General features: G+C 43.9%; 1 protein-coding gene across 1 annotated transcript in view; it reads left to right on the top strand.

Annotated features, from left to right (window-relative positions):
* The window catches only part of rnd2 (Rho family GTPase 2), a 71,769-nt gene that overhangs the window by 31,879 nt on the left and 12,896 nt on the right, over nucleotides 1-26,994 (top strand). The window contains exon 3 of the mRNA XM_041173605.1: nucleotides 16,339-16,448. Within this exon, the coding sequence (XP_041029539.1) occupies nucleotides 16,339-16,448 (110 nt within the window). The remainder of the gene's footprint in view (nucleotides 1-16,338; nucleotides 16,449-26,994) is intronic.

Genomic DNA, 26,994 nt, shown 5'->3' on the forward strand with positions numbered 1-26,994 from the left:
TATGGAGAGATTCAGGAAGGATGAGAATTTTAAAATCTCTGCATTGTTGGCCTGGGAGTAAATTAATAAAACAGTAAATTGGGAATTGAAGTACCATTTCGACGTCATACAGTTTAAAAGCTGTTCTTCTGTAGTAATCTAATACAACAATCATTATGCTGCTTTATTCTCTTCTTCTCCAAAAGAAATTGCTGTTGTTTCGGAATATAGTCTCAAACATACTGTAAAATAAATTGTGCCATTATTGCTTTCACTGCTTTTCAAAACTCTCCAGAGAAGCTGCAGTCACTTCCTGCAGAGACATTTCCACCAAATCTATGATGCACCAAATGACAGAAGTGTCAGGCTTTGTGATTATTCAGCAGAAAAGCTCTTGTGGCTGTGGATTTACTTTTCCATTCTGCTGATTTTCTTCCACTATTCATGTCCACCATCCCACAAAGGAACAATTTTATAGATCATTATCCAGTAGAAAGAGTGTTGCTACGCTACGTTTCAGAAGAAATTCAGCAACTTGAGGCAGTTCAACTCTGTCTTAACAATACGATGGGTCACGTGTGCTTAATTCAATTATTGGAGGTTGGAAAACTAATGAATTTGCAGAGACGTTAAATATTTTGTTAATTGAAGAAATATATTCCACCTTCCCCCCCCAACCAAACCCACCATCCCTGCACCAATTTTTTTCTCTCATTTGCTGGTTCCTTTGGACCTTTCTGCTTTAAGATTGGCAAAGAATTACTGGGAGAAAAAGAAATGTATTGGTTTATGTCTTTGGACTGTGGCTGAGGTGTTGACCCTTTGTTCCATGTTAGAGCTGCTGGAGCCGCTTCTGCTTAAGCACTTAATGAATAGTTTAGTTATAACTGTACAGGAGATTAAAACGATCCCACTCAATCACTGTTTTGTGAGACTGTTTGGTCCTGCACTGCATCACTGGCACGGCTCCACTTTCTCTGCAAAGTGTTACACATTCCCAAGTAACACTGACAGTTGTAATACTTGCAGGAATTTCTCATGCGTGACCATGGAACAATTGCCATTCCTCTCGCTCTGAGGGAAAAGAAAACAGTTTCTTTATTATGAAGATAAATTTCAGTGGATCAATTGCTCAGTAAATGGAAACGTTTAAAACAAGATTTAGACTTCCCATGGGGATCAAATAATCATACAAGGGTTGTCCAATGCGAAATTGGCCTGTGACATCTTTCAGGACAATAGTTTTTTGCATTGGAATTTGTGAACAAAAAGCATTGGACGTATTTGTCCACTAATTTAAACATTTGATGACTCTTCATATTAGTGGACTTCCCGCTGTTGCACTGCATGTGTGGTGCTACACTGCATGGCGCAACACTGCATGGCCTTATACTGCAGTGCTATGCGGCACTGTTACACTGCATCAGGATCTCACTGCTATCTATAAACCCGCTTCAGGAAAGTACATTTTAGACTCTCCTATGATGATCCCTTTATGATTAAGTTTCCTGCTGACTTTGACTGCCTATAGTCCCACTCCTGAAGAATGGCCGTTTGCTGAGGTACTGAGAGTCTGCCAGTACCAGTTAAACTGCAGTAGAAATTAGAACCTTCAAGACAGAGGAGTTGAGGGAGAAAATTTTTAAAAGCCCAATTATATTCTTTATGAAATCATTGTATTAACAAGAACTGCAATAGGAACAGGAGTAGGCCATTCAGCTCCTCGAAGTCATTTTGCCAATTTAGTTAGATCATGGCTGATTTAACTCTGGGCATTTGGCTGGGGGTTGCCTCCATCAACAGCCTCCTTTTAACTTCAGGAGACCCCCAAAAGAACAGGTGCTTCCTTCAGCCCCCGGTCTCTCCACCAGTACCGATACCCCACTCTGTCCACTCCCCAGGGCTTACCTCCCCACCCTGCCCTGAGGTTCCCCCCCCCCCCCCCAAAAAAAAACTGAGCTGGTCCTGGACACCCGGGGCTTACGGCGGAATCGCCCAGTCACATTGTTGGTGGGCGGAGGGGCAGAAATCAGTTTCGTGCCAGCATGAAAGCACAGTAGGGTCATCCGATGGTGTCCACCATGGCGGAACATGAAACAAAAACAGAAACAGAAATACCTGGAAAAACTCAGCAGGTCTGGCAGCATCGGCGGAGAAGAGCACAGTTGACATTTCGACTCTTCATGACCCTTCAACTGGAGGCTGGCGTGAAATCAATTTGCATCCTGGTGGTGGGATGCAAAGTAATGCCTGACCAGGATCGTCCGGCCATTCCCGCTTTGGTGCTACGTCGGCCCAGAATGCACCTGGACAAGCGAGACGTGCAGAAGTGGGGACTCACCTTTCGGGTCTTGATCAGATCGCGGACACCCGAGGAGAAGAGGATGCTGGATCCCAACAGCTTCCGGACCCTGGAGGAACACGTGTATCGCCTGCTGGGTGGATTCTCATGGGCCGTGGCTCTGCCGCGAGGCAGCCCACGGAAGGTGGGAGGTCTCCGTTGACGCTTTGGGCCTGCTTCGGAACGTCGCAGTCTTGGCCATGGGCTGCTATGGATGATCGGCGAGGCGGAGGGTGGCGGGGGGGATGGAGAGGGAGGTCTAGCTGTGTGCGGGAGAAGAAGGTGTACTGGGGAGGAGTGAGGTTGGGAGTAGGGGAAGAACGAAGGTGCTGGCGGGGAGTAGTGAGGTTGTGGCGGGGAGAAGAGGGAGCACGGGGGGAGGAGGGTGTAACAGGGAAGAATGCAGCAAGTGGGGAGGTGGGTGTAAGGAAGGGAATTTGGAGGGGGGATGGTGTCCGGGGAAGGAGGGAGTTTGGAGGGGGGGAAAGTGTGTGGAGGGAGGAGGAGTTTGGAGGGGGTAGGAGGAATTTGGAGGGGGGGAAGGCATCTGGGGGGGGAGGGAGTTGGAAGGGGGTAAGGCGTCTGGGAAGAGGAGGAGCTCAGAAGGTGTCTGGGGAGGGAGGATGGAATAAGTTGGGGTGACGTCCAGGTGAATGTACAAGGGAGGGGTCTGTGGAGTCAAGGAGGCAGAGGGTGGTGTGGTAGGACGGAATGGTGAGTGTGAGAGGAGGCAGAGGGAGCTCCAGAGGATATGAGCCTGATGGAGGTGTGAGGGTGTGTATGAGAATTAGTGGTGCTGTACCTTGAGGTGTGACATCTCTGTGGATGTGTGATGGGTTTGGGAGTATGTGAGTTGAGAGGGATGAGCTGGCTGACTTACCCTGGCAGAATCGATGAGATCATTCATCCTCTTTCTGCACTGGATGGCTGACCTCCTCTGTACTCCAGTGGCATCACTTCCCAAGCCAGATTGGTGTCTCTGGTGGACCTCTTGCGGCCAGAGTGGGGGTAGAGGACATTGTGGTGGTCTTCCGCTGCATCCAGCAGACACCCCAGAGAGGCGTCACTAGATTTGGGGGCTGCTTTCTTCTTTGCTTTTGGGGTCATCTGTCGCCTGGAGTAGTCCTGGTCTGTCGACATGAGTAGGCTAGGCTCTGGTACTCCTTAAACATGACGCCCAGAGCAAGCAATTGCTGAGGTAATGGCATGGCAAACAAATCCAAGCCAGTGATTTTCCCATGAACGCATTATTAATGAGGTGTAACGCGCCAGGAGAGGGCCAATACAACGCAAAAACCCGCCATTGCGACTGGCGGGTAAAACGACTTTTTTAACGTTCGCTACCGCACTTAGTGCAAATCTGGGATGATTCCACCCTGAGACACTGGGGACTGCTTGCAGTCCCAGTCCTGTCCACTGCAGCTTCTGGCGCTGCCGGGACTAGAGAGCTACCGGCCAAGCAGATTGGTCGGCCACTCTTGGAGGCAGGGCTTCCTTCCCAGTGAGGGGAGGAGGTCCCTCCTCCAGCCGATTCATGCTGCTTGGGAGTGTTAAATAGCTGTGGAACAGAAAGTATCAACAGGGATCTGTTTGCTGCTGGCTCCCCGGGTGGCGGGAGGAGAACTCCACCAACCGAAAAATCCTGGCCCTGAAGTATCATCGTATTCTGATCCTCTTGCGTTAAGGGTCAATATTCCATTTGCATTTTTTATTTACTTTTTGTACCTGTGCCCAGTCATAACCATGGAAACTTAAATCTCTTTGCTCTCCTACAGTTCTGAGTTTCCCACAATTTAGAGAATAATAAGATTTTGTCTTTCTCTCATCCAAATTGAATGACTTTGCATTTCCCCAAATTGAACTCCATATGCCATTATTTTGCCCATGCTTTATGGCCCAAGCAATGAAATTTTCAATGTTTAAAAATTAAGTATTAAATTGATTCATTTTCTGTGTAATTGAAGCTTCAAATTTCTGTAAATTTTGGAATGTCATCTCTTTATAGTTTATCCTTTCTGACATCTAAATTTGGCCCTCAATGAATGGCTGCAGGAAGCAGCAGATCCTATATTTAAGCACATACCATCAATAAAAATGTCTCATCTGTGCAGCAATCTGTGAAGGAAAAGCACAAACAATAGGAGCCATTCAACAAAGCCATTAGAAAATTAAAAATAAGCAATACATCAGTCACATACCTGCCAACCCACTAGTGTTTTGCTGGAGGCTGCAGTATTTCTTCTCATCTTTCAGCTTTTTCATTCTAGATTTAAAGCCTCCAACATTTATTTTGTTTCACCCACAAGATTAAGCGCAAGGAAAGAGCCACCTAGTGCTGACTGATTTTTTTCTGGTGCCAGTCTTTCTCCCCTCCAGAAGACATATCATAAGCTCCCTGTACAATGGGTGAAGAATGGCCCTCTTTAATGCATTGACCACTGAAGCTTGGAAAGACTAGTAACATTCCAATCCCTTCCCAGGCCCGCTGGCATTACTGTCCAGGGCAGCTGACAGTGCAGATGGAGCAAAGGTGACCTTGATGCCCAGTTCCCCTACAAGCAAGAACGTTTGTGTATGAACTTTTCAGCTGTCATTACTTGCAGGTGGTCTGGGGCTTGGTGATGTGTATCTGATTACTCTGTTCCTTTAAGATCACGGGTGGAATCTTCTGCTCTTGCTCTTGATGGTGAGCTGGGAAGCGGGAAGGGCTTTTATTTAGCTGGGGTGGTGACGTACCTGAACCTCGCCACTTTGCTGCCTCCACCAGAATTAAGTTCTGGGCAGGAAGGCCCATGGTCAACCTTCCCACCTAGCCACCAACTGAGGCCACTAACTGGCCAATTAATGACCAGTTAGTGGCCAATTATTTAACAATTTATTTTGGGATTAACCCAGCTTCAAATGGGCCAGTTGCTACGTGGTATACATGACAGGTGAACCTGTGTGGGCCAGTTGTCACCTCCAGGGGGCAGGGGAGGGGAGTGTCCCTTGACCAAAGACAATCAGTGCCTGATTGAGGGACTGGACATTGGAAAGGGGGGCGGTTGAGAGCCACCTCTGTGCCCTTGCTTCCGATGCCCCAGCCCCCCTCTCCCCGCAATGCCCACCCAGCAAAACCACTGCCCCCCACCCCCCCCCCCCCACCACACACACAACATTAATTACCTGTATCCTGTGCTGTCCGCGATCCTGGGACTTCGGCGGGTTTCCTTTGGCATCAGCCATGGTCTTCTCAGTGGAGCTGCTGAGTGCAAGAACTTCCGGCCTCTGATTGGCTGGCAGCTCTCTCTAGGCAGGATCTCCAGCCCCAGGGGAAGCTCCACCAATGGCCTTACTATTCCCTGATCGGCATGTGGTTTGGCCGGTCTTCCAAAAAGAGGCACCATTGGTCTCTTGCTGGCTCTCTAGTTGGCAGGCAAGACCCCCGATGCCACAAAAAAAATTCCGCACCACATCTCAGGTGCCTTCTGAATTGCACAAAACAGATCCTGAGGTCAGCCAGAGTTTAATTGCTATTCAGCGGGGCAATTTTTGCAGAACACTGGGTGCTCGCAAACTTTGAACAGGTTAGAAAAAACATTCTGAGGAAAGGTCCCTGACCTGAAATGTTAACTCTGCTCCTGTCGTAATAGGTGCTGCCTGTTTCAGATTTTCCAACATCTGCAATACGTTGCTTTGGTTTTGTAGAAATAACATCATGCCTTTCTTAAACTTCTCTGAAATGTGACATACCCTCTCAAACTTCTACACAAACAGATGATTGGATTCAGTGGTGACAAGTTTTAAGACATTTGCACGCCCCCACATTGATGATGAATCATTTAGGACCCAATAGATCAGCTCACTCCTCCACTTCACTTTTTAATTGCTTCCCACAATAGAATGTTTAAAAATAAAACTATACCGGATTTATTTTCTATTGCTTCTTTCCTCCACTTATGCACAGAATGCAGATGTTCCAGTTATCCCTGAATGCACCTAAATACCCTTCAGCCCACACAAGTTCATTTTGTCCTTTATTAAAACCCCAGTGACCTGTTCTTAATTTAAGTGCTATCTCCCTGAAAACAATGAGGAAAATATGATATTAATAAAATGCATGCATTGTACTAACATAATGGACGATTATGGCTTAAATGGAGATTCTGAAACCTGGAATCCATTTCCATTGCTGGCCATCAGGTTAGGTTGCAACATGAATCCAAGAGGTAAAAGTGTGATGGGTAGAACACAGCAGTGTCTAACCTATTTAGTAAGAAACTTGTAATCTGTTCTGATTTAATGAGTTCTGCCCTATTTATTGACTGAATTCTAGTGACTATAGCAGTACTGTATTCTTTGTTTTTTTTAAAGATGTACCATCGACTTTTTGTCCTTTGACGATGAATGAATGGAATTCACCAATGATTCTTTCAGTAAGAATATTAACAGAATTGAAGTCAGGGGGATGTGGGGGTGGGGGGGGTGGTGGTGGGAGCACATACTGACACATGGCTAAAATGCTAATCAAGGAAGATGCTAATACTTTGACTGCATTAATTGATAACGTAATGGCATCTTACATTATAGCAAGTATATAATCAGGCATCAGCGTAAATTCACGCAATCATAAACTGTATTGGATAAGAACGGCTGTCACCAATGCTACTGTATTAATGCTCCCTTCCCCTCTCCAATCTTATAATGGATAATTTATAATATTTATTAAAATAATTTGTTTTAAACTATTTTATTTATTTTAAATCCATTAATGCTTCTAGTGGAGAGAGAAATTTGAGCACATTTAAGGACCATTGATTACATCACTGATAGTTATTTCTAACCTCAGATATTTCTGAAGTTGATATTTCTTGGAATGGCTTTGCAAAGAATTTTTTTTTACCTTTTGATTGATTAAAGAATGCTTTTAAAATTTGTGGTTCATTACTCCAATCTATGCTACCTTCTGTAAATTCTGGTGCTGGTTATTAAATAAAACCTTAAAATGTGTTTGAAAAAGATGACATTTCTTAATCTTTTCACTCCAAGTAGTTTTCCCTGATAAATTATAAATTCAGCCATTTTGAGTAAGTTCAGTAGGACTAATTAAATTTTTAGAGATCTTTTGTCCTTACTGGTGTATGAATATCCGGGTACTTACCTAATGATAAGTTGCAATTAAGTGTTTTGCTAAAAGCTTTTAATTTTGTAAATTACAAATGGAAATACATTTTCCTGAAAAAAATTGTTTTTCCTTCCACTGTTTTGGTGGTGGAACTAATTAATTGTTACATACATTAATCGTAATGTTCTCAGTCTCTCAGGTATGATTTCTTTATTTATGCACAGCTCTCATACTGATGTGTCTAAGAACTCATTAGTTTTTTTTAAGTTTGTAGCATTGCTCCAGGCTTTTATTCCATTGACGGCTCCACTGGCCAATTCCGGGCATCATAAGTGGTGGAAAAAACCAAATATGAAGTTTAATGTTTATTTTTTAAAAAATTATAATATTCACTATTTCTGCTTTAAAAAGCAAATTTTTGTTTTTTATTGGAACCTGTTCGACTGGAGAACAAAATAAAAACCATAGATTTGATGCACCCAGTTTAAATATTTTACCAGCTGCTATGTAATTAGTTTTTGTCCTTCCCCAAACCTGAAATCTTGGCTACATCGCACTGAGTCATCCTATTTAGTTATAGTGAACTTGAGTGAATGGGTGATTTGTAATGTCTTTCAGATTGTACGTGCATAATGTATGTTCTGGCACTGCACAACCATTGGTGCCATTTTGTACCCTTGTTGTGTTCATTTCTGCATTAGTATCCTTATCTTTAACATGGTCAGCTCCGGTACCACTGTTAGAAGATTATTACTGAAAAGAAAGACATGTTGATGAAGTGATACCAGGTACGTAGGCCGTATATCCCAACAATTGACTGATTGAATCAAACAGCATGTTCTTTCAGTTGTTTGTAAGTGAAACATACAGACTGTATTCAGCTAGGCCATGTTTACAAAACCCAAAACAAAATGCCGACCCTTAGATTTGAATCTCCAATGGGGCAGCACTTGCTGGACAATCCTGAGTGCGCCAAAAGCTACACGAACAACCAATTTAAGCTAGTCAGTCGAGCTCTTAACGTGGCTCATTTATGCTTGCTAGAAGTGACATACATTCATATGCTGAGACTTGTTCTCTGCAAACAAAAGGAATATATTCAAACCTTGCACCTCTTTTGAATTAACCAGGAGCTTGGGGAGCCTATAGTTTCTCATTGCTTTCTCCATGGCAATGCCTCAGCCAATCAGAGTTGTCCAGAGCCTTGGAGGGTGCCCCACTGGGGTCCATGCCTTCAGGGGGCCTGGGATCAAGCAGCACCACCCCTCTCTCAAGTGGCTCTCTCACACCTCAGTGTGCTCACAAACAAGCGCACAGTGGGCACTCTGCTCCAGGGCAAAGTCCGAAAGCTTGAGATCAGATTGTCATGGAGCAAGAGCTTGAGTCCAAATGGCCACTTGTTTTGACAGCCAGGGGACATTCTGGGTGAAGTAGCCCTATGGCCATGCTCTCACACCCTGCACAGGTGCCAGCCCATTAAAGGACTCCATGTGCTATTTTCAGAGCATGCTCTGCCCCATGGGCGATTGAAATCTTCACCAAAGCTTGGCAAAGTGAAGACGCAGGTAGGTCTTGTGAGTTTTTTAAGTTTCTATTTCCCTCCTATACAATTTCCTCTGATTTATTAAGATGGTTTTAGCATTGCTCTGGTTGTTTTATTTGTGCGTGACAAGTTACACTTAACTGGTGGACCATTACCTTTGAATCATTACTCTTTTTCTCTCACTGATTAATTGCTGATTAGCTAATATCTTAATTACTCCCATAAGTCATGTTAATAATCCTTCTATTATGTATTCTTTATTAACTCTTTATATTTCCTAATTACTAGCTTTCTAATGATTTACAATATAATTTCTCTATTTTGACTACTAAAGTCAAGTACCATTGCTCTAGACATGTGATATACAATTATCTAACTCCTTTCTAAATTACTTCATTTGAACTGGCCATGTACACACTATTTCAAAACAAAATAAAATCAAAATCAAAAATAAATTGCCTCTTGATGGTGTGAGACCTTGGAAGAGTTGGAACTGAATCGTGGACTTGAAGATTTCTATTTCTTTCTCCACAGATGCTGCCTGGTCTGCTGAGTATTTCCAGAATTTTCTGTATATCTTTCAGATTTCCAACATCTGCAGTACTTTACTCTCCTATTATATGCTTCACATGCTGGGTCATTTATAAGTGTGGTTAGTTTCAATGTAACATGAGAAAATATTTATCACCCAAAGCAAAGTTAATTTTTCTGTTAACAAAGCCCACTCATGGATAGCATAACACATCATTGCAGATGAATTAGTTGGTGTTAATTTACTGAAAAGTTTTGCCATTTTTAAACTTGGAAGTGAAACCAAGAGTCACGTGCCAATAGAATATGTCACTGTTAGTTCAAGATATTCTAATTTGTGCATGGGATTGATGTTTGCGATGCTTGTGAGGTTCAAGTCTTTTGGATGTTGCTGTCCGGATATTACATATGGCCCGGTTCAAAGAAGCGCTGCTGGTTGCATAATATGAATGACCAAGTTGTGTGTAATTGTCTGACAAAGCAGTTGTAAAGTGCATCATACTGAAACCTGTGATTTTGATTGACTTTGTAAATAGAGATATAGTGTACACAAGCCAAGAGGTTTTGCTAAACACATTCAAACCCACTATGACTATGGTTCCCAATTCTGGTTGTGAGGGGGAGGGTTAAGGCGTGGGGGGTGAGGGGTGAGTAAGAGAAACAGGAGGAACACCAGAGCCAATGATTTCTTTCCCTGGTCCTGGAGTTGGCTTGCCAATCAATCAGCATTCTTTTCTCCTGTAGTATAAATTGGTGTGATTGTTTGAAGTTTGGCATTCTTATATTTATGCTGATGAGTGCAAGACGAAAAGCTTTAGCAACATGTCTCTCTTTTCAGCATTATTCAAGTTCTGTGCTACCAAGCGACTGTTTGTTAGAAGAGTGCAGTGTTTTTAGGATTATGGATTCTGTACCAGGAACTCTCTGCCGTTTCCAGTGGGCTGATTTTGGATTTGAGGTGAAAGAATTTTGTCTCTACCTTGGGGAGAGTCTAGAATTTTGTCTCTACCTTGGGGAGAGTCTAGAATTTTGTCTCTACCTTGGGGAGAGTCTAGAAAGCCTGATGGGAAAGTTTGTCCATCCGTTATAGAAGATGCTGGATGCGCACTGCCAGATTTTCCTTTTTTATGCTCCACCCAGGCAATGCTTAACACACAGTTGGTAAAGACGAAAACCTGTCCTGCGCCAAAGTACATAAAAGTTAATGAATCAATAACGCCTTAACTGCCTTGTAAATGTTTTATATTGCTTACTGATTTACCAAATATGCTCAGGCAAGCGATCTATACATTAAAAAACCTTCTCTAACCCTTAACTAGTCGTTAAATTAAATAACTAATTGTTCAGTTTGCTGGAAGCATTCAGCCATTTTCCCAATTGGGCAACCCACCATCCATTGGACCCTTGGCATTTATAATAGACCCCTGGGCTTTATAATACAGCTGTGTGGGTGCCTCAAACAGATGTGCAAGGCAGTGATGACATGTCATCTCACTGATTTCTCAAGTTGCCTAAAGATAGACAGCACACATCAAAGACGGGACTCAGTACTCTTCAGTGCTGTCGATTTAGTTGTCCAACACTAGCTTCATACTTGAATGTCACAAAATAGGACATATTTCTGTACCAGGATGATCCATGTGTTTAGCTTACACACCAAGATATGTGTCAAAGCTGAATTCATAATAACAGAATAAGATTTGTGGCATGAAGAGGATTTCCAATATCCAATAATTCTGCGTAAATGGCAGGTTATTTGGAACTGGCCTTTGTGCTGTTGACTCCCCAGAGGTTGTCAGAAATAACCTGAACGAATAACACAGTTTTGTTCTTCACTTCTGAGTGGAAATGCATCCCAGTAGTTTTAGTGGTGTCAAGTAAAGTGATGATACCGAATGGTAAAAATCTTTCACTTTCCTGACTGGCAGCTTTGGTACAAGTAGAAGGAAGATTAAAGCTCATGACAAACAATTAAAGTAATTGTTTGTTACATATCTAAGTTTTGGTATCAATTGTTGGATGAGGAGATATTTATTTCAGATCGATTGATGATGGAAGAGTTGGGAATGTAATTCTGAATTCAGCAAGACAGCCTTGACAATATTGGCTTCCAATACTACTTTCTTATGTATTTTGGTGTTAGCTTTGGCTCAGAGGTACCTCTATGCAAGGGGGTGAACACTTCCAAAGTACTTCATTAGATATGGATAGTGTTGAAATGCCCTGATATCATGAAAGGCACTAAATAAATGCAATTTTTTTCTTTAATATATTTTTTATTCCAATGTTTCAAATCTTCACATTTGCATTTCTGTTTGTTTAATTGGCTTCAATTCCACTCAATGCTATTAATCTCTCATAGTCATTACCTAATGATCTAAAGGGTCACCCATGGCTCCATTGTAGCACTTTTGCCTTCTGAGTCAGAAGGTGTGGATTCAAATCTAACTCTAGGAATTGAGCATAAAAAATTAGGCTGACTTTCCAGTGCAGTACTGAGGGAGTGCTGCCCTGTTGGAGGTGCCATCTTTTGGATGAGACATTAAACCAAGGCCCTGCCTGCCCTTTCAATCAGACGTCAAAAATCCCACAGCGCCATTTTGTCCCTCAATCAACATCACAAAAACAGATAATCATTATCACATTACTGTTTGTGGGAGCTTACTATGTGCAAATGACTGTAGGGTTTCCAATAGCGAGTACATTTAGAAAAAGTACTTCATTGGCTGTAAAACACTTTGGGACATGCAGTGGTCGTGAAAGGTGCTATATAAATGCAAGTTTTTTTTCTAGTTTGGTGCCATTAGTTTAAAAAACTATGAATGGAAGTATTCTCCTTTTATGAATGTGTGAACAGGAGGGGACTCAGGTATGATGAGGGCTGTAAACCACAAAAATAAACTTAGTATGACAATGGGCGGAGCAGAAAATGCTGTCATCTAAGCTAACTGGCTTATCGTCTTTTTGCTGTTTTGTGTTGTGACTCAGGGAGTAATGCCTATCCTTTTCACCTGCATTCGAAAGTAAAATAATCCTCCATGATTCAATCTTGTGACTGGACCTGGCACCTCATAACTTATAATGAGGCTTTCCATGTTGCTTCCTTCTGTTATTCAATTTAAGAGGAAAACATAATCCATGCATTTTACAAACAATGGATTAACTGAATACCAGCTGAGCCACTTTGGTATTGTTCACAGATAGTCTGGCTCTACAGCTTGATTGTGATATTTGGGTGGGTAGTCTGGTTTATCCCTTGTGAACGCCTTTGCTCCTCTATCCCCATTGGACAAGTGATCTAAACAGATCCTGAGCTCAAGTAAAATGTAATTACAATTAGAACTTTCTGCAGTTTGGAATGGGGGTTTCGATTCCTTCCTGGAGAAGTGACCAGATTCCTCCAAGGTCGGAAAAAAAATGACAGGAGATGACTGGCTTCCTTTTGCCTGTTTGTACATTTTCAAACGTTTCATTGTGATTTACTGTTTCACACAAAGTGTGACATTTGGAGTGTGACGGGTGCTTAAACTGTCAAATGCATGGACTGATGCCGCATTTCGATTGGAACTTGAAAACGTTCAGTAATCATCTACATCAGTCAGGATCTAGGAGTGAATATTTGTAAAGTTGAAAGCAATTGAAATGAAAGCAGAAATATTGTTCGTACAAGGTTGTCATTAGCATCTGAAGAAAATGATAGTCCAAACTATACGCTGATGAGTATTATAAATTAGAGTCATAGGGTAGAATTTATGTGGGGGTGTGGTGGCCACGCCTCCAGCATAAAGATCCAGGACTAAGCTTTGGCTCCCCCCTACAGCTATTTAATATCCGTATGGTTGCTAATTGGCCTGAGGTGGGACTTCAGGAGAGGAGGCCCCACCTCTGAGAGCTGCTGGCCAATCAAATGGCCAACAGCTTTCTTGACCCAGCAGTGCCACTGGTGCCACTCCTGGGACTGTAGGCAGTCCTGAACAGAGCCAACAGAATGGAGCCCAAACAGATGTAGGTCTGGAGTCTCACCGGGGCCAGGCGAGCTGGCCCAGGCAAGGAGGGTGGGTTGGGTGGGTGGGGAGGGGGGATGGTACTGGGGTTGACAGGACTGGGTGGGGGGGTGTAATCGTAGGGCAGGTGACTACTTTGGTGTGGTGCCTCTGGGCACAGGTGCCTGAAGAGGAGGCACCACCTCCAGCAACCTCCCCCACCACCATCCCCAGCCTTGGCATTTGGCATGGACCATTGTGAGAAAACTCCATTTATGGACCCTAATTGGCCACTGATGCCCATTGGCAAAATATCCACAGGGCAGTCAGCGGATGGGCATTACACTTCTGCCATAACACTCAGTTTTATGCCCCCCCTCCCCACCCCCACTGCCTGTCAACCGATGCCCTCCCTGGGGGGAGGGAGGTGTAAAATTGCAGCAATAATCCTAGAGCTAAAGTAGTTATGGCACAGAAGAAGGCCATTCGAGCCTTTGAGTCTATCCAATCTCTCTATACAGCAAGCCAATCAGTTCCATTCCCATGCTGTAATAGAGTTGTGGAATGTAAAAATCATACATTTAAATGAAAATATCTATTGTAACCCTATGCTGGTAGAAAGAAGCTTTGAAAGAAATCAGAATGAGTACCAAAAAAAATTCAATTAATCTCCTCCAAGACCAAGCTATCATACCCTTGACACAACAGAGTTGGAAGGAACTGCCTCATGTAAACCCTAATTATGGTTTTGAATCCAGCACCTCACCTTTGTAGAGAGTGAACTAGCCTTTTATTGAAACTGGTTCATGTAGACGGGATGAGTTTGTGTTTGTACCTAGGGCAATTTGGAGGCAGATTGCTGCAGTGAAGTTTGCTGTTGAAGTAATTTCTGTCTCTATTATTTGTTTGCTGTCGTATAAGCAGGTACAATCCCAACCAGAAATTAGTAGCCTTGCAGTTACTTTTAGTATCTGGAGCTAACTAGAGACATATTATTATGAAATTTATAGGCCACAAATGATATGCTCATTACTGAGTGGTAAAACAAGGCTTCATAGTCAGCTGCCAAGGTGTTAGTCTCCATGGGACATGGGATCATTGTGCAAGTTGTTACAGCGAATGCTGGTTTTCCCAATAGAGTACAAATTGGTGGAAAAGTCAGCAAATGCCTCCCTTATTTTGTTTCCTACCCCTGGTAACACATAGGTGAAAATGTAAGAAAGCATTGCCAATTTCAACTCTCTTGACTGGAGATTGCCTTTGATAAACTGTTAACCACCTCTGACATTTTTGAATGGTAATTTGAACAATAATTATAGGCAGCAGCAAATACTGATGTTTTAATTACCAGTTATTGTTGCATAACTACAATTCTTAAAATGTCTTGGCGGATATTTGATCTTTGGCTAAAGTCACTGTTTGTTATGTTAAAGGATAATGATCCATGTTTCTTCGATAAAGAAAAAACTCATATAATGGGGGAATTTTATGGAGACAGCAGGGGTCTTGGCCACTGGCTGGAGAGCGGGTGAGAGACTCGCATTGCCTTCTCCTGGGAAGGCCCACTGGTATTACGAGCCAATCAGGCAACTGGCAGGCCTTCCATGGGACCAAGGACCCCAGGGGCGGGAAGTGCTGCCCAGTGAGAGCTGTTGGCCAATCAGAGGCTGACAGCCCTTTTGCTCAGCAGCACCAGCAGAGAGGCAGTGGCTGCTGCTGGAAAGGCACCCACTGGAGGTCCAGGATCTTCGTTGGACCCCTGGACTCAGGTGAGTGATGGCAGGAAGGGGATCATGGAGTGGGGGTTGTGGGGGATGAGGGATGGGGGTTGGCAGCAAAGGCAGGAGGGCGTTTCTCAGCAGGCCCCCCCTTCCTTATGCCGGGACCCTCGATCAGGCACTGAGTGCCTTTGAATGAGAGACCACACCAGAGACCACAAACGACCTGCATGCATTTGCTCGTTGTTCTCCCTGCATGGCGACTTGCCTGTCTGCTGCTGGGTTAATGGCAGCGGCAGTGGGAAGAGGCCCTTATAATTGGGCATTAATTACCTACTCAAGGGCCTCAATTGGCGGGTGGGGCGGGAAGGCCAACCACTAGCCTTCTTGCCACAGACTTACTGGGGTGGAGGTGGGAAGGTGGCAGGTCCCCAGCTGCCACCCTCCTGCCTGATTTAAATGCCCTCCTGCCTCTAGACTCACCACAGGGAGCATAAAATACTGCCTAATGTGGATTTTTTTTCCTTTTTTTTTATAATTCTGTATCAAAATCAAACTCACTTTCCCTCTGTTAACAGGATCATCTATTAGCTGGTTGGTTGTAGCCCACCGAAATGCATAAATGGGTTTACTAACCCAAGCCTCCTAACAACAAACATGTTCAGTGGTATTCTGTTTGGCTGATCTCTAGAAAAAGAGGTCACAGTCTCAGGATATGGAGTAGACCGTTTAGGACTGAGATGAGGAGAAACTTCTTCACTCAGAGGGTGGTGAACCTGTGGAATTCTCTACCACAGAGGCTGTGGAGGCCAAGTCACTGAATATATTTAAGAAGGAAATAGATAGATTTCTGGACTCTAAAGCCATCAAGGGGTATGGGGAGAGAGCAGGAGTATGGCATTGAGATAGACGATCAGCCATGATCATATTGAATGGTGGAGCAGGGTCGAAGGGCCGAATGACCTACTCCTGCTTCTAGTTTCTATGTTTCTATAACCTGGTGCAAAAATTGTGTTTGGTTTAATTGTGTTTTTTTTTAAAGAAACAGCATACTGCTTGGTCATGACAGAAGCTCTCACAATGCATGTAAAATAACTCTCCTTTTACATCACATTTTGACATCCTTCTTTTCCTTCCAGGATCAGCATATTATGACAATGTTCGCCCACTGGCCTACCCTGACTCAGATGCCGTGCTAATCTGTTTTGACATCAGTCGTCCGGAGACTCTAGATAGCGTTTTAAAGAAGGTTGGTGTCTGTATCTCATCGTTTTAAGATGAGTCGGGTTGTATGTCTATTTTAAAGGAAAAGAATTAGGCACAGCTGGAGGGCAGAAATTACCTTGTGTGCTCGTTTTAGCAAAATTGATTAGAACATTGGGGTGAAATCTCTGTCTGCTGTTTTTAAGCCAGTTAAAGTAGTGAACCGCATGCAAAGATGGCAATCAAATAATTTCCACAGAGTGAAAACTTTAATATATTGCTTCTGAGCGGCCTTTCAAGAAGTTCAAAGCTGAGGAAGATACCGAGCTATTAAAGCAGAAGATGCTGAAAATACTCAGCAGGTCAGGCAGCATCTGTGAAGGGAAATGAGCAGTTAATGCTTGAACAAGTAACAATATTCTGACAAAAGGTCGTCAAACTGAAGAATTAACTCTGTTTCTCTCTCCACCAATGCTGCCTGACCTGCTGAGTATTTCTAGCATTTTCTGTTTTTATTGCAGATTTCCAGCATCTGCTGTATTTTGTTTTTTGAAGATCTAGGGCTACTGGGAGAAAGTAGAATCAAGCTTTAATTGCCCCAGCAAAGAGCCAGCACAGCTAAGATGGACCAAATTTTGCTGTAAAGTGACACAGTTTTACAGTAATATTTCACTGAATCTGTTTTTTATAATATTTTTAACATTAAAAGCCACTTTTCTTTTCTGATTTTGTGTGTGTAAACTTATAAGAAAATTTTAAAAATACTCCCAGAGCCTGTCAAGAAAAAAGTTCAAAAGTAATGCAAGGTACATCTTTCACATATCCCCTCCTGGGGACCATGGTTTAATTTTTACTATCTGAATCAAGCATTCAAATTTTAATTTTAGAAAGGACCATAAATAAAGTCCTGTGCCTTTCTCTTCTCCTTCTGAAATATAAATTCACAAGAGAGGATAGTTAAAAATAGAACATACTTTTGGATAACCTCAAGAAAGGGATGCATTCTTGTGATTAAAGAGTTAGATCTTATGATACTGTCATGTAATAGCTTCAGAAAGCAAGCTTAGAAGCCACAACTTCTCAGTGGTATGTTTTTATAGTCTCATGTTCCAACCATTTTTCAATGCTTACTGATTCGAGTCCAGGCTTTCCTGGCATTCATGGGTGTCAGTCACAGTTGTAATAGGCGGTAAAAACTGCAAATGCTGGAAAATAGAAAATGCTAGAGTTCTGCCGACAGAACTGAAATGTCAGCTTCGCTTTTTACAGATGCGGACTGCTCGGTGTGTTTCTAGTACTTTCCGTTTTTGGTCGAGGGTGTCCGCAGACTGCTCGGTATCCCTACCCTGCGTTCATCAAATAGGTCATTTCAGGATATAAGAAAGAGAGTGTGCTAAGAAGTTGGCTCAATGGTTATTACTCTTGCCTCTGTTACAGAGGGTTGTAGGTATAACTCCCGCTCCAGAGAGCTGAACAACAGGTTCTAGGTTGACCCTTCAGTGCACCACTGAGGGAGTGCTGCAGTGTTGGAAGTGTCATCTTTCGTCGAAATATGCAAATGCGGTAAGCAAATCATTTCCACAGAGTGAACTTTAATATATTGCTTTTGAGCGGCTTTTCAAGACGTTTGAAGCTGAGGGCAAAAACAGAAAATGCTGGAAATACTCAGCAGGTCAGACAGCATCTATGAAGAGAAACAGAGTTCACATTGTTACAGGTAACAATGTTCTGATGAAAGGTCACCAACCTAAAACATTAACTCTGTTTCTCTCCCTACAGGTGCTGCCCGATCTGCTGAGTATTTGCAGCATTTTCTGTTTTTATTGCAGGTTTCCAGCTTCTGCAGTATTTTACTTCTGGAGATGAAAGGCTATTGGGGGAGAGCAGGGCAGTAGAATTGATTTTTATTTACTCCAGCAAACAGCCAGCACAGATATGATGGGTCACATTGTGCTGAAAACTGATATAGTTCTGCGGTTAAATTTTACTGAATTTGTTTAAAACAGATGTTAAAGCAAGGTGCATCTGACCTCTTAGAAGACACAAGTGATCCCATGACGCTATTTGGAAGAAGAACAGGGTATTTACCCCGGTATCCTGCCCTTTATTTATCTGTCAAAGGACACCAAAGGATTTTACCGGGCATGTGATTCCTGCCACCACCCTTCGCAGCTAAAAGGTTGAGGGGGAGCCTGCCCACGATCCCGACAGTTGCCCCACAGCAATTTCACACTGGGAACAAAGAAAATTGCTTTAAGACGAGACTTCCGCTCCTAGCTTGGAAGTCCCACCCTAGAGATCTGCTGGTCAATTGAATCGGAGGCAGCTCTGTAGTCCCAGCAGCGCCACCAAGAGCAGTGGCCACTGCTGGGACTACAGGCAGTCCCACCATGCTAAGGGGTACCCAGGTAAGTCTGGGGTTGGGATCCTCCCCGAGGCCTGCCAATTTGGAATCAGCGAAGAGGGTGAGTGTGGGGAGGTCGAGTTCAAAAGGCTATTGGGATTAGTGGAGGGATTAGCTCGAGGTGGTGAGCGGAGGTTTGGGGGCGGTGGTAGGTGCCTTCAATGGGTTGAATGAGCCCACAAAGGAGGTCCCCTCTCCACGTTGCTTGCTCCATCTGACACTAGACTGCTCAGCTAAAGCTGCCAGGCTTCCTGCATGGAATGGGCCTACCCCTGCTGCCGTTAAAATACTGCTGGTGGTGGGATGAAGGCCTTAAGTGGCCATAAGTTGGCTACTTAAGGATGTCAATAGGCCCAAAGGTGGCTGGGCTACCCAATGCCCCTCCCCCCCGTAAAATTTCAGACAAGTTGGGGGCTAGTGGGTAGCAGGTGGGAAGACCGCCCGCTGGATTTTACATTCGCCCCCCACCTTGCGTTCAAACCACCAATGGGGGAGAGTAAAATCCTGCCCACACGACCTGATCCCTATCTCATTTCTGTTTGTGGACTATGTTGTGTGCAAATTGGTTGCCATGTTTCTTACATTGCAATTGTGACTACACTTCGAAAGCACTTAATTGGTTGTTAAGTAACCAATATTATTTGTTAATAAAAACATCTACCTATATCTTAAATTTATTATATTTTATATTAAACAAATACAAGACTTTCCTTCCTTCAGAGAATCCAAATGGTGCTGAAGTCATGCAAAAAATTGTCAACAGCTTGTGTCTGCTGCTTCCCAGATGTTACAGAAAGGTCACGGCCTTTGAAATCCAATATTTAAACCTTTCTCATTTAAATTCTGAGATTCCATGACTCTGGGAATTGGTAGCCACTTGGTGTGAGGGAGCACACCTCCAACTGGCTGTGGAATACAATTACTAGGCAAATGCTTAGAGCTTGCTGATGTCTTGGCACGGTGTGCATGCAGGTGGGTTTTGAGTGAGTTAAAATCTGACCTAGTGCGCCTGAGTACCAAGTTGCGCGTCCTGGACAGATGAGGACCGTGTTTCCCTTCTAGATTTCTTGCACTACAAGCTTCCATTCTCAACCAGGCTGAACAAGATGTGGTGCTGAGTGCAGCCACATCCCCAGGGAGAAGGGAGCAGTAGCTAATGGTCAGAAAAATTCATGCTACTTTGACCACATTGTAGAGCTGGGCTGTCTGGGAGCAGGACGCTTGACCTCTGAGGGAATGGTGTGCAGTAAGGAAGGGACAAAAGAACAAAGAATTGTTTCTAAAATAGGGAAAATATCGCAGTTGCCTCACTTGAACCAAATACAGTGTCCCCTTGTGGAAAAAAAAACCCTACAGGTCTTAATTCATTGCAGTTTTATATTTTAGAACATTTTCAAAAGCATCTACTAAATGAAGAAATACCTTGCCTTAAATGGCGAATGCTGGAAACCAAATCGAACTAAACTCTGTGCTTTTCAGTGAAGCAGGCAGCAAAATCTCTGGCCTATTGACCCAGTAAGTCCTGCCAACTACTAAGTATGTAGAAAATCCTTCTTGCCCAATCATTCCTGCTGTACTGGGCTTTACAAAGAAACTGGTGAAGCTGAGAGAACTGAACAGCGGACAAAGGGTGTTCAGATCAATGCAACATTGTTTCAAACATAAGTGTCTATAACACCCTCCTGACAGGCATCACAGGATTAATAGTTTGAGCCGTGCTAGACTCCCCTGACAAAGCCAACTTGTATGAACATCTGAGTGCAGTTCTGAGATCTTCTCATTATAATGCAACTTTCTGTTTCTTTCATGAGATCCACTTTTTCTGCTGAAGATTATTTTTCCTCTTTAGTAAAGCATTATTAGATATTGATAACACTGTAAAATCATGTGTTATGTTAACATTTGATGCACTTACAGCTCTCAGAAATCTGACGTAAAGATACAGTAACTGACACTGACAGAGGGAGCATATGCAGATATTCTGAAAAATGGATGTCAAAATGCGTGTAAAAATCATATTTTAAAACCAACTCTCTAATCGGACTTTTTAAGAACTGTAAGATTGCAGCTTGTTGCAGTTAATAGGTTTAGTTCCAAACAAAGGCTTCAGAACCACTAGATGTCAAATCAGTTCAGATAACTGGCCAGGAAGTTTTGCTTCCTTTCCCAATTTCACTCTAACTTCTTTAGACGGTCAGGTTTGCACTGAGTGGGCGAGAATGAAAGCTTCTGCCCAAGAATCCCTAAACTTTGGACATGAGTCTCTTGAAAAACGACTCGTTGAAAAAAATATTGCTGTTCAGTCACATGTAACAGCTGAATACAAAATGTGCCCATACCATAAGACTCTCTAAGTCAGCTTTATTTTTAAAAGAACCTTTGCAGATTGTATATCCCTGTACCTTTATGTGAGCTGTGCAAATTGGCTGACGGGCTGATTCCCATATTGGAAAAAAGAACATGCTAGTGACATGATGGGTTGGATTTTCAAAGCAGGGTCGGGAAAATGATACCCTGGGTAATTTCTGGGTCCTGATGATGTACCGCCACACCACGCTATTATGAAATGGTGATGCACTAATCGGGCAGGAGGCCAGCTCAGCACCCAGTTAGTGGTACTGAGTATCTCCAGGAGACAGGAGCTGCCTCGTGAGCACCAGCAGCAAATGCAACTGGCAGCCATGATGGGGTCTGCTGCCGCCTTGTTGATTGGAGCAGGCAGCTCCTTGGAGGGCTAGCAGCGTTAATGCAAATGAGAGTGGCCATTTGGCCAAAATAATGGCAATGCACACGATGTGGCACAATATCCCCCATGTCCGGAGACTTTTCATTGTTTAAAAACAAACTTTCGTGTTCTCTCCACATTGTTCCTAACAGCTGCGCACAAATGTACATGTCCCAGGCCGTTTGGGTTTGCCGAATTCTGCATTGAACATTGCCCCCTCATCCTCCCCAGCCCATTAAGGAACTCCTCAGGGATCATAATGGGTCGCTCACTGGGGGTGAGAGGGTTCCCTGTTCCACCTCCCCACCACCCCTCCTTTGAAAATTGTGGTGCGTTCCCAACCCCTCTGGCAATTGAAAATCTGGCTCAGCATTATGGCAATTCCTGTAGCTGCCAGTTTTCACTAATGCTGAGTTATATTACTGACAAGTTTTGAAGTCTCATACTTTCTCTGCAGGGGGTGAGGGTGGGCCTACATGTGGAAGACCAAAAGAAATTTGTAGTCTATCCAGCAAATAAACCAACCCACTGCCTCCCAGCTCCCACTTAAAAACAGTACCACTGTTCTGTAAGAATCTCCATTGTAAATGCCAGCTGCTATAATGGTCAGGATAGCCTTGATCTGAAAGGGCTTCAGCTTCTATTGAAATGGATGAGAAAAGAAGTGTTGGCAGCTCCTGCATGTATCATTGTGATTATACTACTAGAATACTAAAGATGAACACCATTGTTTCTTGCTGCAGTAAATCTATTAAACTTTGATCTTAAACATTTTGGCACTGTACCGATGCACAGTATTATTTGCATAACTAGTACAAATATAAAGTTAATAAAGCTGTTTTCACTGTTCCTCCCTCTGGCTGCAAAATAACACAGCTATTTCATTTATTTCAATTGAAAATTTACTGCAAATGTCATAAAAAGAATATATTCGGTCCAGTGGCGCCAATACTGTGCACACATCAACTCTGGCCTTTGAACTGACCACAACAATCTAGTTAGGCTCACCAATGAAGATATTACCGTATCACACTGCTGCTTCTGGTTTTTATCACATATCTGGTTTAGCAAAGGGGGAGAACAGCAAGGATTCCTGCTCTTGCTGTTTATCCATGAACCCCATTATAAATGTGCCTGTGTTCTCATCAGGTAAGGCTAGGATTGGGCTGTCCCAGGATTGAGCATCCTAACTCGCATCGTCCCATTCACCCATCACCCCTGCTGACCTTCATTGGCAGTGCCTCAGTTTTAAAATTCTCATCCTTGTTTTCATATCCCACAATGGTCTCAGCCCTCCCTATCTCTGAAACCTCCTCCAGCTCTACAACCATCAGATATTTCTACATTCCTCAAATTCTCACCTCTTGAGCTATCCCAATTTTCATTGCTCCACCATTTGCAGCCATTCTTCCAGAAGCCTGGGGCCCTCAACAGTGGAATTCCCTCCCTAAACCTTTCCGCCTCTTAACTTTTCTCTCTCCTTCTTAACATTCCTTAACAACCACCGCTTTGAAAAACCTATTGGTCATCTTTTATGCCTTGTGTGGCTTGGTGGCAAATTTTGTTTGATAATGCTCCTGTCATGTGCCTTGGGGGATTTTATTGAATTAAAGGTGGTATATAAATGTAAGTTGTTGTTGGGGTGAGGCTGTTTCCTGCACCAGCAGCAAATTGATGGCTATTTACAGGGAATAAAAGAGATCTATAGGGATAGGGGGAGATGCATCTGAGCCAAATTGGCCTGTGAAGCTCTATGGTCCAGCTGCGGAAAAGATGAGTGCTCCTTATGGAAGAAGGTCATGGCACAGTGGGGATGTAGTTAAGAATTCTACTCCAACCCTCTCTTGCAGCAGCAGTTTGCGATAGGCACACTGTAACTCGCCCTTGAGGGACAGGCCACGCTTGCTTTGAAAATAGGGCCTTAATACACCTTGTATAGATTTAATGTGCAGACTCCATGTGCCCTCGATGGTTCCTTGCTGCATTGCCCCGCACTCAGTCTATTATGGGCCTGAGCACCTTAAAAGCCATTGCAATTCAGGTGGGATGGGCTCCATGAAGACAAACCTTCGGTCTCAACAGTGACAAATTGAGATCAGAATTTGATTCACTCATTCATTCCCAACCCTTTAAAATTAAGTGTTTTTCCTTATTAAAAGAAATGCATGGCTCAACTATCATAAAATGAACATGTCAAGCAGATCTTTGAGGTACTTTGTTTTCAATTTTGAAATTTTAAAGTTGACCAGACTGCTTCATTGTCGCTTATTCAGTGGCTTCAACTCATCGCCATAATTATATCCCACAAATTACCATCAATTATCCTTTACACTGCTTTTAATTTGTATGACTGAGCTTCCAATACATAACACTAGAAGCATGATAATAGATTACTTCATGTAATCTTCTCCTCCAGGTAGCATCCTCAATTATTTGAGGGTTGCTGAACTGTGACATGATTTAGCTTTAGGCCATGGTGAGGAGGCAGGCTTCAAGCTGACCTTAGCTGGAAAATGGATTGAGCCCCATGCTGTTGGTGTTATTGTGAACCACCTGCTAGCCGTTTAGCTAACTGAGCTATCTGGCCCCCACCCCCCCCCCCCCCCCCCCCCCCGCCCTCCACTACAAGTGACATTCTTCATTTTAAATCTCCTGTATCTCTTACCAAGCCTTAATATCCCCAATAAGAATCACTAAACGCAATATATAATTATAAGCTCAAACGGTTGCTTTGACAACCATGAGTGAAGGTTAGTTCCCATCAGCAGCTCGTTCGATCTAGTCTGTGGCCAGTGTTGTTTTTCCGGCGTGCCTGAGTTGGTTTGTTGAAGTCTCCTGAGACCTGGGTAGATAAGAAGCTTAGACATGATGGGCCTGGGCATGGGGAACATGTGAAAAATGAGCAGAGAGTCCCTGTGGAGAAAGGGATGGTGTGCATTTACTTCCTCCAGCCTCTGTTGGTAATTGTCAATAATCTGTCCCTCTGTGTTAATCTCTTTTAACAGCTGGTGTTACTTTCTGGGTTTATCACGAGCTCTGTTTTTCTGTAATGAGGCTGCTGCTCAGCTTTCCCCTGTGATAAAGCACACCAGAAATGGACAATGGCTAGATCTGTTCTCCAACATCCGTTTTCTCAGCTTAGTTCAATCTTCTGGAAGCAAAATGGGCATTGTCCTATCTGACAACGGCTAACATCGACAGCATTCGATAGTTAACACAGGAGTATTTAATCTAAAACAAAAACAGAATTACCTGGAAAAACTCAGCAGGTCTGGCAGCATCGGCGGAGAAGAAAAGAGTTGACGTTTCGAGTCCTCATGACCCTTCGACCGAACTGAGTGAATCCAAGAAAGGGGTGAAATATAAGCTGGTTTAAGCTGTGTGGTGGGCGGGGTGGGGGGGATTTGGGTAGGGGGAGAGAAGTGGAGGGGGTTGGAATGGTTGTAGGGACAAACAAGCAGTGATAGAAGCAGATCATCAAAAGATGTCACAGACAACAGAACAAAAGAACACATAGGTGTTAAACTTGGTCATATTATCTAAACGAATGTGCTAATTAAGAATGGATGGTAGGGCACTCAAGGTATAGCTCTAGTGGCGGTGGGGGGAGCATAAAAGATTTAAAAATATTTTAAAATAATGGAAATAGGTCGGAAAAGAAAAATCTATATAATTTATTGGAAAAAACAAAAGGAATGGGGAAAACAGAAAGGGGGTGGGGATGGAGGAGGGAGCTCAAGACCTAAAATTGTTGAATTCAATATTCAGTTCGGAAGGCTGTAAAGTGCCTAGTTGGAAGATGAGATGTTGTTCCTCCAGTTTGCGTTGGGCTTCACTGGAACAATGCAGCAAGCCAAGGACAGACATGTGGGCAAGAGAGCAGGGTGGAGTGTTAAAATGGCAAGCGACAGGGAGGTTTGGGTCATTCTTGCGGACAGACCGCAGGTGTTTTGCAAAGCGGTCGCCCAGTTTACGTTTGGTCTCTCCAATGTAGAGGAGACCACATTGGGAGAAATGAATGCAGTAGACTAAGTTGGGGGAAATGCAAGTGAAATGCTGCTTCACTTGAAAGGAGTGTTTGGGCCCTTGGACGGTGAGGAGAGAGGAAGTGAAGGGGCAGGTGTTACATCTTTTGCGTGGGCATGGGGTGCTGCCATAGGAGGGGGTTGAGGAGTAGGGGGTGGTGGAGGAGTGGACCAGGGTGTCCTGGAGGGAACGATCCCTACGGAATGCCAATAGTTGGGGTGAAGGGAAGATGTGTTTGGTGGTGGCCTCATGCTGGAGTTGGCGGAAATGGCGGAGGATGATCCTTTGAATGCGGAGGCAGGTGGGGTAATAAGTGAGGACAAGGGGGACCCTATCATGTTTCTGGAAGGGAGGAGAAGGCATGAGGACGGATGTGCGGGAGATGGGCCGGCCACAGTTGAGGGCGCTGTCAACGACCGTGGGTGGAAAACCTTGGTTAAGGAAGAAGGAGGACATGTCAGAGGAACTGTTTTTGAAGGTAGCATCATCGGAACAGATGCGACGGAGGCGAAGGAACTGAGAGAATGGGATGGAGTCCTTACAGGAAGCGGGGTGTGAGGAGCTGTAGTCGAGGTAGCTGTGGGAGTCGGTAGGTTTGTAATGGATATTGGTGGACAGTCTATCACCAGAGATTGAGACAGAGAGGTCAAGGAAGGGAAGGGAAGTGTCAGAGATGGACCACGTGAAAATGATGGAGGGGTGGAGATTGGAAGCAAAATTAATAAATTTTTCCAAGTCCTGACGAGAGCATGAAGCAGCACCGAAGTAATCATCGATGTACCGGAGAAAGAGTTGTGGAAGGGGGCCGGAGTAGGACTGGAACAAGGAATGTTCCACATGCCCCATAAAGAGACAGGCTTGGCTGGGGCCCATGCGGGTACCCATAGCCACACCTTTTATTTGGAGGAAGTGAAAGGAGTTGAAGGAGAAATTGTTCAGTGTGAGAACAAGTTAAGCCAGACGGAGGAGAGTAGTGGTGGATGGGGATTGTTCGGGCCTCTGTTCGAGGAAGAAGCTAAGGGCCCTCAGACCATCCTGGTGGGGGATGGAGGTATAGAGGGATTGGACGTCCATGGTGAAGAGGAAGCGGTTGGGGCCAGGGAACTGGAAATTGTTGATGTGACGTAAGGTGTCAGAGGAATCACGGATGTAGGTGGGAAGGGACTGGACAAGGGGAGAGAGAAGGGAGTCAAGATAACGAGAAATTAGTTCTGTGGGGCAGGAGCAAGCTGAGACGATCGGTCTACCAGGACAGTTCTGTTTGTGGGTTTTGGGTAGGAGGTAGAAGTAGGCCGTCCAAGGGTTGGGCGACTATCAGGTTGGAAGCTGTGGGAGGAAGATCCCCAGAGGAGGTGAGGTCAGTGACAGTCCTGGAAACAATGGCTTGATGTTCAGTGGTGGGGTCATGGTCCAGGGAGAGGTAGGAGGAAGTGTCTG

This window comes from Carcharodon carcharias, chromosome 23 (assembly GCF_017639515.1).
Source record: "Carcharodon carcharias isolate sCarCar2 chromosome 23, sCarCar2.pri, whole genome shotgun sequence".
Taxonomy (NCBI): Eukaryota; Metazoa; Chordata; class Chondrichthyes; order Lamniformes; family Lamnidae; genus Carcharodon; species Carcharodon carcharias.